This window comes from Mastigoproctus giganteus, chromosome 3, assembly GCF_048544385.1.
Source record: "Mastigoproctus giganteus isolate SK-2022 chromosome 3, ASM4854438v1, whole genome shotgun sequence".
In the NCBI taxonomy this organism is placed as follows: domain Eukaryota; kingdom Metazoa; phylum Arthropoda; class Arachnida; order Uropygi; family Thelyphonidae; genus Mastigoproctus; species Mastigoproctus giganteus.
In genome coordinates this window covers 52,121,052-52,141,091 of record NC_143577.1, presented here as the reverse complement: position 1 = coordinate 52,141,091, position 20,040 = coordinate 52,121,052, and the positions used below count along the sequence as shown (strand labels likewise).

General features: G+C 34.6%; 1 protein-coding gene across 3 annotated transcripts in view; it reads left to right on the top strand.

Moving 5' to 3' along the window:
* LOC150087963 (F-box/WD repeat-containing protein 7-like) overlaps window positions 1-20,040 on the top strand; it is a 186,888-nt gene that overhangs the window by 138,765 nt on the left and 28,083 nt on the right. For all 3 annotated transcript variants that reach the window (XM_090369291.1, XM_090369292.1, XM_090369290.1), the window contains exons 8-10: window positions 6,671-6,784; window positions 9,804-9,985; window positions 12,705-12,930. In XM_090369291.1, the coding sequence (XP_090225417.1) occupies window positions 6,671-6,784; window positions 9,804-9,985; window positions 12,705-12,930 (522 nt within the window). The remainder of the gene's footprint in view (window positions 1-6,670; window positions 6,785-9,803; window positions 9,986-12,704; window positions 12,931-20,040) is intronic.

The window sequence follows — 20,040 nt, the reverse complement described above, 5'->3', positions numbered from 1 at the left end:
TATCTTACTGATTTTTTTCAGCATCACCACAAGTTTTTGATAAAATCCAAATACTGTATTGTTTATAACACTGATAGATGCTCTGGAAAGTTCAGTTCCCACTAAGTGCTCATTGGACCCAATGGCATTTGCTGTTTCTGATGCTGTCAAAAATTTATTTATGTCAAAAATGGTGGCATCACATGCTACTGTTTTACAAAAATTTAACTGAATTGCAGCTGACAAATATAACTGGTTCCCCTCTCAGAGATAAATGTTTTCTTTTGCAGGTTTCCCAGGTACAATTAATGTTTCATTGATTTATTTTGGATTTGCATCTCTAAATGAGGGAGATAGGGGACATGGTTAACATCTACATTTTTCATTTTATTCATTTGTTGATTGGCAGACCCCAGGGTTCCCCCCATTAGCCGCAGTTTAACATCATTTGGAGATAGCAGAGTAACTATGTAACTACGCAAAATTATCTACAGAACAATCAACAATCTGTAGTTTTATATACAGTTTTTCTAACAGGTTAACACTCGTAAGGTTAACATCTACAGTAGTTACGTCCAGATTAGTCCTTTTGTTTATAAAAATTTAATGGTCTAAATTGAGAGAATATACCAGAGTAAGAGAATGCAGTAGCTCATTGGTCCATACTTTGGAAATGAATAAACCAAGTTTTCTCGATATATCCATGAAATTTGCATGGAACATCCATACATAAATGCCCACATGACTTGACTTAACTTGGAGATAGCATTTACTCTCCATAGCCATGATTGTTATATTCATGCTCGTTATAATCGAGTTCGACTGTATATCAAGAGATCAAAATATCTCAAACAGCTTCTCTGTAACAGTCAACAACCTCTATACAATTCCAGACGATTGGTTTACTGCATACCATGCTTATGCAATTCTTCTTATACTGGTGAGTTATATAGAGGGTGGGGAAAAAATTGAATAGCATCACAAGAATGTTAAATATGGCAGAATAAACAAATCTGAAACAGCTCTAAACTGTTACAGATTTGTTTATTCTAAGCGCTGTTGGAATTTCAAAAAAACTTTCATTCCCTCAACAGATAGTTCAAATACTAGAAGAGCAATTAAAGAAGTCGTCTTCATAGTCTATATTGTAATTATGACTATGGAAGCATTTCTTGAAGAAAAAAAACGAAAGTTTTAAAAGATACAATAAGATTCATCGTTGCATGAACCCTTCACTACATTCAGAGCTTTGGCAATCAACAGAAAAAAGGGAAAACACAACCAATCATTCTACATAAATCATAAGATTCATGAATCAAATCAGCTTGAAACTCCATTCTCAGAATATTGCCACTATTTCACAGTGCCTACTTGTATACTATTTCCCAGTTGTAAACCGTTATTTTATAATTATTAGTTTACAAATCCCCAATTATCTCAGTTTCCAGCTTTAGGCAATAGGGTTAGTTACCCTTCCTGCAGTTTTTAACTTTGTGATGTGTACTTTTTCCCATCTGTTTCCTTTTGGTTCTCTCTCACCCAGATTTTCCTCTTCATTTCGATGTTATTGATAAAGTTCCAAATTTTTTTTTTTTTTTTTCTATATTATTGCCTAATGTTGTGTTTTTTTTTCTCATTTATTCACTAGTCTCCCCTTTGTGGGAGCTTGAAGGGTGAGAAATCTTAATAAAATATTCTTTCATCTCTCAATACCCTGTGGTTTAGCTCCTTCCTCTTCCATTCTCCCTTTATTTTTCTTCCTTTCTTAATCAGTTTCTTTATTCAAATCTTAAATAATAATTGAATCTTAAATAATAAATTGCTATTTATTTTTTTAGATTTTAACGCTTTCCCTTTTTTTATTTGTTCATATCAGTTTATAAGTAAAATCCTGTTACAAAGTATCAGGAGTAAAATAAACTCAAACATATAAAAATAAAATAAAAAAACATTCAAAAACGTAGGAAATGTAGTAAAGGGTTCATGCAACAATGAATCTTATTGTATTGTATCTTTTAAAACTTGCATTTTTTTCCTTCAAGAAATACTTCCATAGCCATATTTACAATATAGACTACACATTGTCTTCACAATTTTCTAATGAAGTTTTTCTTTCATTGTAAACAGAACATTTTAGGCATAGGTGAACTTGAAAGTAATTTGTTGTATTGAATTTTTGATCAAACTACTTTGTTCAAATAATATTTAAAATATTATTAATAAAAGTTGACCATGACCTAGAAATATTTTCATTATAGTAAAGCTTTAATTAATGTAGTACTTGCTGTAACAGGCTTTTATATATTTGTTAACTCTCCTAAATGCTGCCAAAAAATTTTGTATTAAGTGTGTATTGAGATGATTCCATTTTAATAAACAACTTATATATATAAATTCACGTGTTTAAAAAAAAAAAAAAAAGCATTTCTTTTTCCAATTAAACTTTTAATCATGTCCTCCAACCTTTCATTATTTACATGAAGTAGTTTCCATAAAAGTATTTTCATATGTATATCTATTAAATATACTGGTTGTGTGTATTATTAGCCATGAGTGGGACAAATTACTTCTGTTGATTGTGACAGCTGCTAGTATGCTATTTAAGGTTTAATATGAATTTTGAATAACATCTTGAAAAGTTCTCAGGTTAATTATTCAACGAGGATGAAATAAAGAAGCCATTAACCCAAATTAAGGGTTAATGCTTCATTAACCTTTTTAATCTGTTTTATTGTAAACAGATTTAGAATTTAAGAAGGGTTCATGGCCTCATTTAGAACTTTTGAAATGTTAAGCATGTAATAATTTTATCCATTTTGTATATTCATTGTACACAGCTATTTAATTTGCTTATAAAATTTCTCAGAATGTTTGGTGCTTGTCTTATTAGAAAACAAAATTGGATGTGGGTAAAATTTTCAATGTAGAAAGTAGTTTAATCCCTCAGCAGTAGCATCCCAATCGTGACAAAGATGTTCCTGCCTGGTATGTTAGATCACTTTTCTTATTAAAAAAAAAAAAAAAAATCTTATTTATTTATTCTACTTTTATGCCAATGCTAGACCTTTTGCTAATAGATTGTAATACAGCAAGCACTGGTTATTAGAATCAGCCGCTTTATAGAATTAAATTTCGAAGAACCTATTCAAATCAGTAAAATGCACTACACTTGCATCATTTATTAGAATCGCATCTTCGGTTATAAGAATCAATTATGAATTCCTCTGTGATATTTTTCTAAAGAACATTTCAGGAGGTTGCATTTATAGAAGTCACAACCACAAAACAATTTGTAGTTTCTGGTTTATTGGGCTTTTCTGTTAATGCAATAAATGGGTAGTAAACCTGATCTTATTGCATTTGCAATAATTCTGATAGCTGGAATTCTGTGTTTTCATGTTATTATGGTGAAATATGTTTCCCCCTCACTGAAATCTGCTCTTCATTTCTATATCTAAACTTCGTCTCACTTGTGTGCATCCTGTTAGTTCCAGTTTGTATGTGCCTTGTGCTTTGTTATTGATGGATGCTTATCCTTTTAACTGTGTTTTTAATTTTACTACCCAAAACAAAAAGTCAGCGAACAGAAAGAGTGAATTTGAGTGTAAAAGATAAGTTACAAATTATAGAAATGTATGATAAATTAAACTTAGGCAATATGTCTCAAAGGGAAGCAGGTAAAATTAGGGGTGTCTCAGGCATCTTTATCAAAACTATTAAAATCACATCACACGTTAAACTTGCATCATTTATTCGAATGATGCAAATTTAATGTTTCACTAATCACTAATGTGATTAGTGAAATGATTTTCCTGTAAAACTACATGAAGAGTTTCACAAAATGGAAGGAGAGGTATGATATTGTTTACAAAAAACTTCACAGAGAAAAACAGGATTCCGATGGTTCTGCAGCTGACACCTAGTTGAAAACCTCTTGGCAAACTGTGTTAAGCACTTATAATCCCGAAGACATTTTTAATACTGATGAAACAGGGTTGTACTACAGGGCTTCCCCAGACCATTACATGATTTTTCCTCTGCGTCTGCAGGAAAGAAAATCAAGGACAGGATTACAGTTCTTTTAACATGCAACATGATGGGAACAATCAAGATGAAGCCATTAGTTATAGGCAAGAGTAAATCGCCTAGATGTTTTAAAGGATTAAAACAGCTGCCTGTTGAATATTCCAATATTGCCAATACTTGGATGACAGCTTCTTTATTTGAAGATTATCTTCATAAATTGGATTTGAAATTGGATAAGAAAAACAAAAAATTGCATTGGTTTTGGACAACTGCCCAGTTCATCCAAAGTTGACTTTCAAAAATATTGAATTATTTTTTCTACCTTCAAATACCACATCACTGATTCAACCTCTCGACCGGGGAATAATAAAAACATTTAAGATCGTTTATAGATTGGATATGAGGCTAAGAATCATCCAATCTATAGATGAAGGTTTGGGAACATCATCCAAATCACAAAGCAGATAACTGTTCTAGTTGCCCTTCGTATGACAATGTGTGCCCTTGGAATGAAGGTTCTGAAACCTGCATTAGCAACTTTTTCAAAAATGTGGAATAATTATTCATGATGGTCAGCAAAGTCATGATGCTGATCACGTTGAAATGGGTAAACAGGAGTTAATGATTGGGTGGATATAGATGGTGATCTACAATTTACTACAGCTTTAACAGATGAAGAAATTGCCCAGTCTGTTACTGATAATTTTGCCGAAGAGGAAGATGAACTTGAACGAATTCCAGTTACAAAATGGCAAAACTCGTGAAGCTATAGCCGTCCTGAGGAAAGCGTTGGAAGAAACTGGTGCAAGTGATTGTGAATATAGATTTTGCAGTGATAATTTAAACCAATCTAAAATAAGTGACTATTTTAAATTATAATCACACTACAAAGTGTTTGCACGTAAGTATAAATTTATTTTTATTTTGCTAACCCTGTGGATAATATTCTTCTGATTTTCATCTAATTGATAATAAACCTTTGGTAATAAAGTGTAAATTTTTGCTTTGTCTTTATTTTTATAGCCTCTGGATAATATTTGTTGATTTTCACTTATTAGAATCGCCATTTATTAGAATCAAAATTCAATTTGCAAGCATGATCACTATAACTGGCACATAAAAAAAAAAGTAAAGTGCAGCCATTATCAACCCACTGCAGGATGGAAGCCTCCTCAACAATTCGTGTTGAGGGAAATGGACCACAATCTGCCACGCTGGTCCAGTGCGGGTTGGCAGATCGATCGTATTCAGCAGTCAGGGTCTTGAACCCTGGTCTACTCAAAGAGCATGTGCTACTGCTACTGCACTCCTGCTCCTGCCCACTCGGCTACGGAGGCCTTACTGTATTTATTAAATGTAATTTATTTTTTTAATGAAAAATTTAAATTTAAAAATGTGTTTTTTACAGGTGGTGTTCTAACAAAATAAAACAACTTTTATTAATTCTGTTGAGAAAAAAATATATATAAATAGTTAGGCCCATTTTCAAGTTTATAAAAACATTAATGTGAAAAAATTCAAAATTACACCTGTATATATTAATTTTTTTGTAAAATAAATAGATAAATAATAATTGAGACAAGAAACCATTTTAGATAAGGTGCTACTCTCTAATGAGGATAGTAGCACCTTATCTAACAGCATGTTTCACATTATTATTCAAATGGGTAAAATTGTTAGCAATAACTTGCAACTTCAGAAACTATTCCCGTAAGAGTGCTTTCATGTTTAAAAGGGTACAGAGAAAGATGAACATCTAGAAATCCCACACCAGCAATTAATGCACAATATATACTTTGCTTATCAGCATTCTGGACCACTGCCAGCTTAAGTTTACCATAAAATTCCTAAGAATGTTAGTATATAAAGAAATCGTGGATGATGAAGTTCAAATAAAATTTCTAAATTCCTTTGTACAAATAGCCAATGATAGTTGTGAACCACATCATTAGTGTGCACATTTAGAAAACTTAAATATAGCAGGATATTGACTGGATGGTCAACTTTGATCAAATTTTTGCATTGATGCAAATGATATTGAAAATTTCAAAAGAATGTAGGACATTTCTAGTCACATTACATACTTCTGTAAGTTTACTCTTCAGATTACCTTGAATCTTCTAATAAGATTTAGAACTTGCATTCTGCATCTTGATGTTCTTCCAATACTATCTGCAAATAAGCAGTGGACTGTATTCCCATTGACAATTTTCCCATAAATTGAGTAAATCAGTACTAAGTTCTTAATAAGTTCTGGAATAATTTCTTGTTCATGCAGTAATGAATTCTAGCTGAGATTTGTTTAGCAATTGAGCACGCTCCATATTATTTGCTTGGTACACAGCTCATTATTTTAGTGTTTGCCAGAATCATTAGATTATGCCATTTATTTTACATTTTTATTTTATTTTATTCCTACGTTTAAAGCTTCAGTCACCTATTTTATGTTATTAGGTTTAAATTTGATGTAAATCCTTCTAGCTTGGCTGTACTGTGTATTGTCTCTACTTTTTTTGGTTGGAAATAGATTATTTTTTTTTTGTATATATTTCTTCAAGGTTTCATTATGAGGAATGTGTTATTTTTATTTTTTTTTTTTCCCTCCTTACAGAAAGATTGTAAAATGCTGCAAAACAAAGTAATTACCATTATCACTTTCTTTTAGGTGTTAAAAGGCCACGATGACCATGTAATTACCTGTCTTCAATTTTCTGGTAATCGAATTGTCAGTGGCTCAGATGACAACACGCTCAAAGTCTGGTCAGCTAATACTGGAAAAGTAAGATATCTTACACTTTTTTTTCCTTCTCTTAGTTGGCTTTTTCCTTTATGTATTAACCTTAGCATTAACAAGGTAAGAAGGAGAATATTGATTTATAACTAATAAGTAGGTATGTTTCATATATAGTCCATGTTCATTTCATCTTCACCATGGGTATTAGTGGCCTCACAGATAATAATCTTCATTGTCCTAACAAATGTGTATAACTAGATAAATCCCCATATCATTGTGTAATAAGAACAGGTGAAAACCAGTTCAGATTTTCATCTGTAATCAATAACTGTTAACCTATCATTGAGTGCATCAATGTTGGATCTGCTAATATGAGTGAACATGTGGCATTGACTATTCACTCCTTTAAATACTTATAACACTGCTTATTTATTAGTATTTTAGTATTTATTAGTAAATTTATTAGTATTTCTGTTTTATATCTTATTTCTCTCCGTTTATCACTGTTTCTCAGTTTTTAAATAACTGTGTTAGTGAACTGCAGTACCTCAACCGTGTAACAGGAACAACAGTTTGGCTATTGATGATACATGACAGGTGAAGGTTAGGCGCCTCTGTAGCCAGGCGGAAAGGAGCAGCTGTGCATAGCGCGGGGTTCGAGCCCGTCACCACCAAATACGGAGGATGCGGAAAGGTCAGGGAATGACCACCGCATATTCCGGAGCAATATGGCCTTAGTTGCTAATGTTCCTAAAAACCAAATAACAAACAAACAAATAACGAATAACAGGTGAAGGCAGTAACAAATAATGACTATTGTGCAGTAAGGTGCATAATGCATATATATGCAAATGCTCCTAAAAATAAAAGGTATGAAATAGCAGATAATAATGATTTGGAATGGTGCTTTTAAAAATTTTCAGCCATGGAACCTTATTTGAAATTGAAATCTATTGCAGATTGCTTTTATGTGTAACATAAATAAAAAGTTTATAATGTGCAATTTAAAAAGTTTCAAAAGCATACAAAATAGTCTGGGGCACTGGGAAATTTGAAAATGAAGGAAAATCCCATTTTACGGCTTTTAAGCAGTTGGCCAGACCTCCTACTCCTCCTCCTGGCAACATTGTCTGCATATAGTACAGTTATAGAACTGCAATTTTTGAAAAATTGGCAGTATCACACATACATAAATATTGCGGCGATGGGGGAAACCCCTGGTGACGTTTGACTCTAAACAAACATACATAAATACACGTGCATAAATAAAACAAGAAATAAATTGCAAAGAGTTAAGTCTTTCATACCTTTATTTAGTAAGGATAACAATAAAGTGTATTTCACACCAGTTCCAGGATACGGTTGTTGTGATGAGCATAAAATTTCGGAATATGTATTTGAGATCTGCACAATATCCAGTTATTTCTGTAATACTATTTGACATTTCTTAATTGTCATGAAAATGCCAATTTACATAAGGTTGGATATGGCAGCAATTTTTTTAAATAGTATTTTGAAGTTTCAGAATATGTTTAATTAGACATGTCCAAAAGTTGAAAGAGGCATAGGAAGAGATTTGTTATGTCAAATCATTAGCAGTGGCAATAACTGTTCAGGTATACAATTTATGATGATGCCATTTAAAAAACTGAGATTAGCAATATTAGTATTCTTGTGTAGTTGAATTGTAAAGAATTTGTGTAACCTGAGCCTTCAGACTAATTCATCAAGTACCTTAGATGCACACTCTTCATTTCTTCTGTTTTGGACTGTACTGTTATTGCACACTCGTATTTTCTTAGCAGCTTCCTCATCTGGTCAGGTGGGCCGAAGCAGCAGTGCATAGCACACGCTTCTTGATTAGACTGGGGTTCGAGCCCGTGACTACCAAACACGGAGGATGCGGAAAGGTCAGGAAATGACACCACATATCCCCGGAGCAATATGGCCTTAGTTGCTAATGCTCCTAAAAAAAAAAAACAAAAACCAAACCTCATCTTGTATATGTACCAAATCAAGAGCACAGGGCTTAACAATTTTTTTCTCAAATTGCGCATGCCTCTCCTTCACATGCAGGGCAATAATTTATTTTTAAGGAAGTCATGAGTGAATTTTAAGATTTGAATTTTATATGTGTATATACATTTATTTATTGTTATCATTTTTTTAATAGTGGGTTATTTAATATATGTTTAAAAAACTGGGGGTTTACTTTTATGTGTAACATAAATAAAAAGTTTATAATGCACAATTTAAAAAGATTCAAAAACATACAAAATATTGAAACTTTTATCAATGTTTCATGGAACCTCTTACTGTCACATACCCCTAGGTTTTGAGAACACAGTTTGAGATCACTGATGTAGAGAAAGATAATGTACCTATCTGTCAGTAAGCTGAAAGGGTCATAGACCTTGAATAAATCTACTATGTGTGTAGATTTAATCAAGATCTTCTGATTTTAAGAGAAAATAATTTGTGTAATATATCATATTGAGGATAATATGGAACAGAAATGAAGAAATGCACCAGACTTTTTTTACTTTTTTTACAGACTTTTTTGGCAAATTTTGTTTTAGAAGTAAAATGAGTATACAAGTTAATGAGTATAAAATATAAATATATTTATTATTATTTTTTTTTATTTATTTATTTTTTTTTTTTTTGTGGTGAAACAATGTACCAATAAGGCTTACCAATTTTTGCAGTTCTGTGTGAAAACTAATTTATTTTTAATAGAAAAGTAGTAAAATTTGATATGTTGAATTTTCTAACAAATGTTTTTTATCTCCTTGAAAATTTCAGTTATCAAGAGTACTGTACTTTGTTAAAAGTTATTCCACTTGCCATGGGATAACTGTACTGGAAAGTTTTTTTTTTTTTTAATTCAAAATTTATAAAAAAAAAAAAAGTAGAAAACACTAAATATTAAATTCAACATTAAATATAAAAACAATAATTGTCTTTGTATTATTTTCAGCCACTTTCGGGCTGGTTAATGCAAAAATAGAAGTGTTTTGTCTTGGAATAGATGTTTTGCACTAAAAATTTCTTTCTGATTTAGTGTCTCCGTACTCTGGTTGGACATACTGGAGGTGTGTGGTCTTCCCAAATGTCTGGAAACATCATCATTAGTGGCTCCACTGATCGAACTTTGAAGGTGTGGAATGCAGATACGGGACAGTGTATTCATACATTGTATGGACATACATCAACTGTCAGGTGTATGCATCTTCATGGTAACAAGTATGTATATAGTTTTCTTTTATATTGTCTGTGTGTATGTTCTATTTTCCTTTCTTATTATTTTATTATTATTTTTTTAACAGCAGTGTTTATGTTATACATGCTCATTACTCTTCCTAATATTTTACCAATGTCCAGCAATCTGAAAATAACTTATATAGAAGGTTCATCTTTGACATTCTAGTACTTGACACGATGTGGGATTGTAATTATAGAATGTATTTCTTTGCAGAGAGAAATATCTGTGAACTCTATGAACAATATTAGAAGTAGTGGTATTGTGTTTTTACCTTGATGTAATGTTGACATTTATTCCTATAACTGAGAATCATCATCCAAATCTCTTATACCAAGTGGTGTTAGAGGTCACCATGGTAGTATTAATTAGTCCTTCTGGACTATCAGCCTTCCATTCACTATTTTCTTCCATGTTATCCTGTTTCTTGTTAGAGCTTTAGCCCTAGACAGAATAAGCTTGGTCTTCTGTGACACCATGGTGTTTTCATCATTTGTTACTATGGAAAAGTCTAGATTTGAATCCTGTCAGAGTTTTCTGGAGGGATTTTTTCAAGGCCTCTTTTATCAGGACTGGAGGTAGATCTCAGATGGAGGAAGTAGTTTTTCCTCCTCGGGGTTATTCCAGATTTTTCAGCCAGCACAGCATGCAAATTAACCCTTGAACACAAACTTGTATGGTCATCATACAGTACAGTATGGTCTTAGATTTACTTAATGCACTATAAAAATAATAACAACAGAGTAAAACTCTCTTCTAATACTTGCTTGGCGCCATCAATCCACTTTCCTTTTGGATTGCCTCCCACTGTGCCTTTTACATTATGTTGCTTAAAATATCTGTTTGGCTAATTTTCCTTCCATTCTTTCTACATGCCCATTCCACCCTTAAGTTTGCATAACTTACCTCTGGATATTTGTTATCCTATTGCTTACATTTATTTTTTAATAAAACTAATTTCTTAATAAACTAATATTTGATTGTGATTTATCTCTTTATTTCCTTCTCAGCTCCATTGGTTAAAATAGGCTTATTGCAAATGATTTGACAAGTATTTGTTTCTTCTATTTGCTGTCCAAAAGACCGAAAGTTTTTGGCCATTGTAAGACTTCTCTTTTGAACACCATAATAATTTTATGGTAAGATAAAACTGGTATACCAGTATACAGTATGCCTTCGCCAGTATACCACCTCTTGATGTACTGATTGCTCTAGTTCAGTAACTGTGAGGGATCTAGAAAAACAAATAAATATACATAATATCAAATATTTCTAGGTGAGGGTAAATACTTATTGACCACCCATTCTACAAGTATAGTTAATTTAGCTGATAAATTTTTCCAGTTATAAGATATACACAGTTCAGTTCTGGGTGTAGTTTTTACAGTGCACCCATATCTTAGCCTATACTGCACCAGCATATTATGCCTGTACAAGAGTATGTTCACAGGCTAATCTGCATAGTGTGCAGCTGAGAGTGGCTAACCGTAGCTTTAAATAAACAAGCATTTACAAATTCCTCCAGTCTCAGAGAGGTTTCACACCCAAGGAAGGAAAAAGGCTGTCAATTTTAATTAAAGATATAAAAATGTAACCTCAGAACTATCAAGGAGTAAACCCATGTGTTACATTAGATCCATACTGCAAAGCCTGTTTAACCAATTTAAAAAAAAAAAAATTGCATTCACTAGCTATTTGCAATTTGGGAAATTGCAATAAATTAACATTTCAATAATATTAAAATACTATTTATATGTGGAACTTGTGGAGACCAATCTAGAGTGGCTGCTGTTTATAATAGAAGATAACTTTGAAGTTAAGCTTACACTCTTTGGAGACTAAAAATATCTCTCCCAAGGCAAAAAATTACAGTAAAATTATGTATTTAAATTGAATTAAAGGGGTGAAAAAGTAAAAAAAAATCAGTTTACATTATTTACTAAAGTTACTTATCTTGTATACAATAACTGCAGTTGTTTGTGCACAGGCTGGCATCTCTTGCTTATGCTTGCAGAAAATGCAATCTTCTTTTGGAAGATTATATTTTGCACAATTTTGTCAGAGACCTGCTGAGGATAATTGTTATTCCTCAAGGTTTCTTTAATATTATCCAGTTGTTCAATGAGAATCGTAGATGTGGAGACATTTAAAGTGAGACTCTTGATCACTCCTGATTTAACTGACATAGGGTGATTGGTACCAAAACGTAATGTTGATCCAATGTCTGTTGGTTTTATAAGAACTTTGCTGTGGAAAGAGTTATTTCTGGGAACAGCAGTGATCTTTCAAAGAAATTTTGATGATAATATCTCAATTGTTAAGGAAGGAGTGGAAGTCATCTAGTTTATTTAAGAACAGGAATAAACTAGAAGAATCACTTATTTCAGATAATAAGGGGAGAGTACACAGGAAAGATAATTATTTACTTTTCACTTCTTTTGATCACAGAAAAAAAAAATTCAGTTTCAGTTAATTTAAGATATAAAATCTACACACCTGAAATGTAATGCACTGCATACATTACCTAAGTTGTTTCCAGATTGAAGAAAGCACTGTTGTGAACATTTATTTATTAAATAAAATCATATACATATAAATCTTAAGAATAACTAAAAGTAGTTTTCATTGAGAATTAGTTCGAATGAGTTTTGCTGTTGTCTTTTTATGCAAATAATTTTAATCCTTTATAAACTTTATTTTCAGGGTTGTTAGTGGTTCTCGTGATGCTACTCTTCGTGTTTGGGACATTGACACCGGAAAATGTTTGCATGTTCTAGTTGGACATGTGGCAGCTGTTAGATGTGTCCAGTATAATGGAAAACTCGTGGTTAGTGGAGCATATGATTATATGGTAAAAGTTTGGAATGCAGAGAGAGAAGAATGTATTCATACACTTCAGGGTCATAGCAACAGGGTTTATTCTCTTCAGGTACTGTAATTTTTAAGATCAGTCCTAATGAAGTACAGTTTTTAATTATTATTTGTAAATTAAACCAGTATTTTTTGTTTGTTTCCATATGCTAGTCACTATACAAAATAGTTAATCTGGTCTTGTGATAATGAGAATTAATTCATTAGTATTAACCTCATGGTATATTACATGATATAACATTAGAAAGATTAGTTATTTGTGATATGGTACTACATTTTTATTATCCAGTTTTAATCCTCACTTGGGAGTAATGAGTGTAAATTAATTTATGCAACATACAGATTATTAGGTGTTAAATGTCTGATGAATAGATCCAACAAGGGCATTGCATTTTCTAAAGTAGTATCCTGAGCAGTATGGCACTTTGTATATACCAGTGGTGTGCAAAGTGTGGGGGGGGGGTGACCCCCAGAGGTGTCGTGGGATAAATTAAAAGGGTTGTGAAAATTTTTAAATAAATTTATTTTTTATGTACATAAAAGCTAAAAACCTGTTAAAATAATTTTTTCAATACTGTAGATGTAGAGACCTTGCTGTTTAAACTAAGTCTAAGATACAAAAGAACCCTACTGCCCGCTGTGTCGGGAATATGCCTTAATTTGCTCACTGGCTATGGACACACAAAAAGCAGCTGACTAATGCAACTTCTCAGTGTGTATTAATATACACTGAGTGATCTCTGAATTATGACCACCTACTTAATACTTCATAGGTCTTTCTTTTGCCCTCAGTACAACAGCTATCTAACGTGGCATTGATTCAACAAGATGTCGGAAGCGTTTGGGAGGTATGGCCAACCAAGCCGTGTGTAATGCGGTCAGCAATGCAGGTATGGAGGTGATTTGTGTATCCAGATGCCTGATATGCTTTTCCATAGTATCCCTCAAGCAGTCTATGGAATTGATATCGGCGGAGTTCGGAGGCCAACGATATGCTGGAACTCAGTTCCTCAAACCATTCCTGCACAAGTGCCCGATGGCTCTGTGCATTGTCACCTTGGAAGACACCACTGCCATTCCGGAAAAAGTGTAACATAGTGGGGTGTACACAGTCAGCAAGCAGCTGACGATAGTGGAGACCACTGATACGTTGTTCCACATGCACCAGGGGTCCAAGTTCCTGCCAGTGAAACATGCCCTGTACCATACAACCACCTCCCGGCCTGCACTTTTGATACCATGCATGATGGATGAAGAGCCTGATGTTGTTGACGCCAAATCCATACACGACCATCCACTGCGTGGAGTAAATAACATGACTCATCTGACCAGCATGCTCTTTGTACCAGGCGAGTCTTTTATGCTGATGAACCTTGGTTAGGAGAGGATGCTGTAGGGGTCATCTGCTGGTATAGCCCATATGTGCGAGTGTGCAATGCGTGGTCATGCCAGATATTGTTCCATGTTGGCCCATGTTGTATAGGATAGTCAACTCTTCAACAGTGCTGCGCTTGTTTGCCTGTACGAGTCGTCGAACCTGGTGCTCACCTCTAACATCAACCTTTCGCTGACCTTTGCAGTTTTGCTATTGGGCCATTGTTTGGCTATTTTGATGCCAGTCCTCGTACACTTTAACTACGGTGGCTCTTGAACATCCCGCCAGTTCAGCCGTTTGGGAACTCGAGCACCCACAATCTGTTCTTTATCAAACCCTTCCTTTTACCCATCATGCTCGAAATTTTACTACTCACTGAATCACTGACACCTTATCTATGCTATGTAGGTGGACTTACTGCACACTCTCGTACCTCGCATGGTCAACGGGGTTGCATTCAGTTTTCATAGGGGTGGTCATAATTCAGTGATTACTCAGTGTATACTTCTCAGTACTAATCAAATTCTGAGTAGTACTACTCAATTAATCCCTTTAGTTTTTAATTAGTGCTTCCTACAGCACAAATCCTCAAATTGCCTGTACTTTATTGCTTAAAGGCCAGAGGTGCAAATGTGTGGTAGCAGTAAATAAATATACATAGCAAGTGTGTTGCATGCAGGTGCAGCACTAGGATTTTTGGCTACCCTCGATATACTTTTATTAAATATTATTATAATAAAAATTTAGAATTTCTGCACCCCCCATGCCCTGCTTATCAGGCTTACCGTTTTCCACCGGCCGTGGTCGCATGTAAGCTTTATTCTGCTTCGTAATTCGGTGCATTCTCCTTGCTGCAATAAAACTTATTTCAATTATGCATGGATAAAAGTACAGCAACGATTTAAAAACCATTCCTCTGTCCAGAGACACAGTTTCGAGGCATATTATAGTTATCGAACAACATAAAATTCAATTTATTAAATCGGTTGAGAGAAAGTCCAATTTTTGCAATACAGTTCGATGAATCCACAGATATTTCAAACCTTACTCAACTTATTGTATATGTTGGATACTGCTACGAGGGGGATACTTGAGGATTTTCTATTTTGCAAAGCTTTGGATGGAAGAACGATGGCCCAGAAGATTTTTGATATTATAAATATTTTCTTTCAAACAAATAAGCTAACGTGGAACAACTGCGTTGCAATTTTTACTGATGATTCCATTAACAGGAGAAAATAAAGGTTTAAAAGTCAAAGTAAAGGAAATTGCTCCAAATATAGTTTTTAATCATTGAATTATACATAGGAAAGCATTAGTAGTGAAAGAAATGCAAACTGATTTGCACAAAGTTTTGAAAGATGCAGTAAATGTGATCAACTTTATTGAAAGTAGAGGCTTAAATAGCAGACTTTTTGCTATACTTTGTAATGAAATGAGATCCGCTTATGAAATGCTTCTATTATATATGAAAGTGAGGGGTTGCCCAGTGGTAAAGTGTTGCAATGTCTTTTTGGCCTCTAACATGGAGTTTTATTGTTTTTATCAGATGCAGATCAGAACCTTGCTGAATTGTTTATAATTAAAAAATGGCTTGGAAAACTTAACTACCTTGTCGATATATTTGAAAAACTTAATGATTTAAATTGAAGTCTTCAGGGACAGGGAACAAATATATTAATATAAGAAGCTTTCAAAAATAAACTTAAACTTTGGAAAGCTGAATTTGAGCGTAATAATACTGAAATCTTCCCATGTTTTTCTGATTTTGTTAATAGCAGTAATATTGACATTTTACAATTTAGGGATGTCATTGCCACCAAACAATGCTAATTAGGAATTTTTCCAAACGATTATATACCTCCAGAAAAAAATCTATTGGATTCGTGATCCCTTTGCTTTTAAAATTTCTTTATGCCCTGAAATTACCATTGAGCAAAAAGGAAAATCTTATCGACCTGTCATCTGACGAGGCAATTTGTGCTAATTTCAAGACTACTTGTAAAAAATTTTGGCTTTCTGTTCGAGATGAGCATTCAGAATTATCGAAAATGGTGATACAAACATAGCTACCTTTCGGGTCTACATATTTATGTGAGGTTTGTTTCTTAAAATTAACAGCAATGAAAACAAAACAGCGTTCCAGACTTGATCCAGAAGGTGATATGAGATTAGCAATTTCAAATATTACATCCAAATACGGACCAAATATTATCGGTTATCCAGTCTCATCCTTCTCATTATTTTGTTTTGTAATTATTCATTTTTTATTGTTTTGTAATCTTAATTGAAGAATGATTTGATTTGTTGTTTCTTTCTGTATTCAATAAAAATATTAAACAATTGTTTTAATGTGTAAATTAAAAAGGAATAAATTTTTTTTATTCCTTTTTCAGTACTCAGTTTTTTTTTGTACATAATTTATAAAATTCCTTTTTTCATCTCTAAAAATCTTGTCATTGTCCTTTGGGGTTTACATTGAGGGGTTGTGTCAATTTTTTATTTAATAAAGGGGATTGCGAGCAAAATAAGTTTGCACGCCACTCATATATGCTACCTGATGTTTAACTGTTTCTGTTTCATCACTTCATGGGTTATTGGCATTCGATTTTCTCCCCATTACCACTTCTATACAAAATAACACATTTGTTGTCATTAGTTTTATAGAGCATCAGCATCTTTAGGTGATATTCGTTGCTGCCAGCTCTCCAGGTTTATGACTGAGAATCCTTCTTTTTGACTCAATTTGATCCCTTCTCCATCTCACCACCATAAATTTCTTTGTGTGTGTGTGTGTGTGTGTGTGTGGGGGGTTTTTTTTTGCAATAACTATATTCTCTATTATGTAGCACAGAGCAGAACGGAAAGTAAAATCGAACAAGGCCATGACGTGATCATCCAAGATGAATAGAGCTTAGATCCGTTCTATAAATTCACCATTGTTGCAAATGCGAGGGGAGAGAGGAGCCCCGAGACAAATTTTGCCAATCTCATAACTCGGTGAGCCACAACAGGAGACAATGGGTCTTAACGGTACACCTTCTTTGTGGACTTTCAGTAGCCTGTAGAATTGTGGGATCTGGCAGCCAGAGGCACGGAGGTGACTACGTATGGACTCAGTTGTTTTCCCTTGCTGAAACCAACTGTTGACGCGCACGTTTACTTTTGACTCCCACTGTTCCAAGGCTGGACAAGGATGGGAGAAACAGGGACAGTTAATGGCTGGTAGACAGAAGTGTCCTGCAGAAGCGACAGGGCTTTCGCCTCATAATCAGTACAATTCAACACAACTGTTCGATGTCCTTTGTCTGTTGGAATGATGATGATGGAAGTATCCTGCTTCAGTGTTCTAAGATCTGTCTCTGATTGGGATTGGAGGAAGTAGGGCGAGCATGATGTAAAATCACTGTGGTTTTTAGGCGAATTGCATTCGCCACTTCTTCGGAGAAACATGCTAGTGATGCTTCGACACCTAAAGTAATATCAGTGATCAGTGGACTTCAGGGAAGAACGGCAAAATTTATTCCCAGAGTCAATAGATCTATCTGTTCCGCAGATAAGTGTCGCTCAAGTGCAGTACAAATTGTGTACAATTTGCTGTAGTGGTGCTATGTCGATGACAAAAGTCGTGGGACTCACGGACTAAAATTGCGAACTTACGTTTTTATTGTGTGCAATAGCGGTCAGACTTCCTGACAGCTTGGGAGCACAAGGTATGGGTGATACTTGAGTAAATAGAGCATTAGGGCTGCTTTACGGGTTGGGGCATTCTGTAAGTCATGATGGAGGCAGCCGCCCCAAATATTGAGGGTCTTGTAGCAGAAGTTCCAGCAGGCACATTGTATAGATTCACTAGGAAATGGAGGCGTGTAAAGAAAGCTTTTTGGAATAACGTTGTTTGATTTACATCGGTGGGCAAACCTGAGAATGTTGCCTACCTCGGGCTATAAAAATAAAGTTCTTTTGTAGCTTCATGACTATGTTGTATGTTTGATGGCCAAGAATAGTTCAGTTCAAACATAGGTAAAAAGACCTATGCACTCTGGATTCATTATTCTATGTTCTCTGTTATGTAGCACAGTTAAGACCCATTGTCTCCTGTTGTGGCTCACTGAGTTTTGAGTTGTCAAAATTTGTTTCGGGACTCCTCTCTCCTCTCGTAGGCAAGACCGCCAACATCGTTTGCAACAGTGGTGAATTTACAGAATGGATCCAAGCCCTATCCATCTTGGATGATCAAGTCATGGCCTTATTCGATTTTACTTTCCATTTCACTCTGTGCTACATGATAGAGAATATAGAATAATGAATCCAGAGTGCGTAGGCCTTTTTACTATGTTTGCAATAACATAATTGTTTCCACAAAAAAACAGTAAAACTGTTAAAATCTGAATTTTAAAAATTCTGTGTATTTCTTCTTAGTTTTCATTGATGAATACAGCCATAATAAACACCTTAGAAAAGTTTACCATAGTTGTTCAGTTAGTCATAACAACAACAACAACAACAACAAAAAAAAGAGCAAACTATTCTTCAGGTTTTTCATTTGTAATGCGATGTATATGATGTGGTCTCAGTTATGACTGAGAATCCTTCTTTTTGACTCAATTTGATCCCTTCTCCATCTCACCACCATAAATTTCTTTGTGTGTGTGTGTGTGTGTGTGGGGGGTTTTTTTTTGCAATAACTATATTCTCTATTATGTAGCACAGAGCAGAACGGAAAGTAAAATCGAACAAGGCCATGACGTGATCATCCAAGATGAATAGAGCTTAGATCCGTTCTATAAATTCACCATTGTTGCAAATGCGAGGGGAGAGAGGAGCCCCGAGACAAATTTTGCCAATCTCATAACTCGGTGAGCCACAACAGGAGACAATGGGTCTTAACGGTACACCTTCTTTGTGGACTTTCAGTAGCCTGTAGAATTGTGGGATCTGGCAGCCAGAGGCACGGAGGTGACTACGTATGGACTCAGTTGTTTTCCCTTGCTGAAACCAACTGTTGACGCGCACGTTTACTTTTGACTCCCACTGTTCCAAGGCTGGACAAGGATGGGAGAAACAGGGACAGTTAATGGCTGGTAGACAGAAGTGTCCTGCAGAAGCGACAGGGCTTTCGCCTCATAATCAGTACAATTCAACACAACTGTTCGATGTCCTTTGTCTGTTGGAATGATGATGATGGAAGTATCCTGCTTCAGTGTTCTAAGATCTGTCTCTGATTGGGATTGGAGGAAGTAGGGCGAGCATGATGTAAAATCACTGTGGTTTTTAGGCGAATTGCATTCGCCACTTCTTCGGAGAAACATGCTAGTGATGCTTCGACACCTAAAGTAATATCAGTGATCAGTGGACTTCAGGGAAGAACGGCAAAATTTATTCCCAGAGTCAATAGATCTATCTGTTCCGCAGATAAGTGTCGCTCAAGTGCAGTACAAATTGTGTACAATTTGCTGTAGTGGTGCTATGTCGATGACAAAAGTCGTGGGACTCACGGACTAAAATTGCGAACTTACGTTTTTATTGTGTGCAATAGCGGTCAGACTTCCTGACAGCTTGGGAGCACAAGGTATGGGTGATACTTGAGTAAATAGAGCATTAGGGCTGCTTTACGGGTTGGGGCATTCTGTAAGTCATGATGGAGGCAGCCGCCCCAAATATTGAGGGTCTTGTAGCAGAAGTTCCAGCAGGCACATTGTATAGATTCACTAGGAAATGGAGGCGTGTAAAGAAAGCTTTTTGGAATAACGTTGTTTGATTTACATCGGTGGGCAAACCTGAGAATGTTGC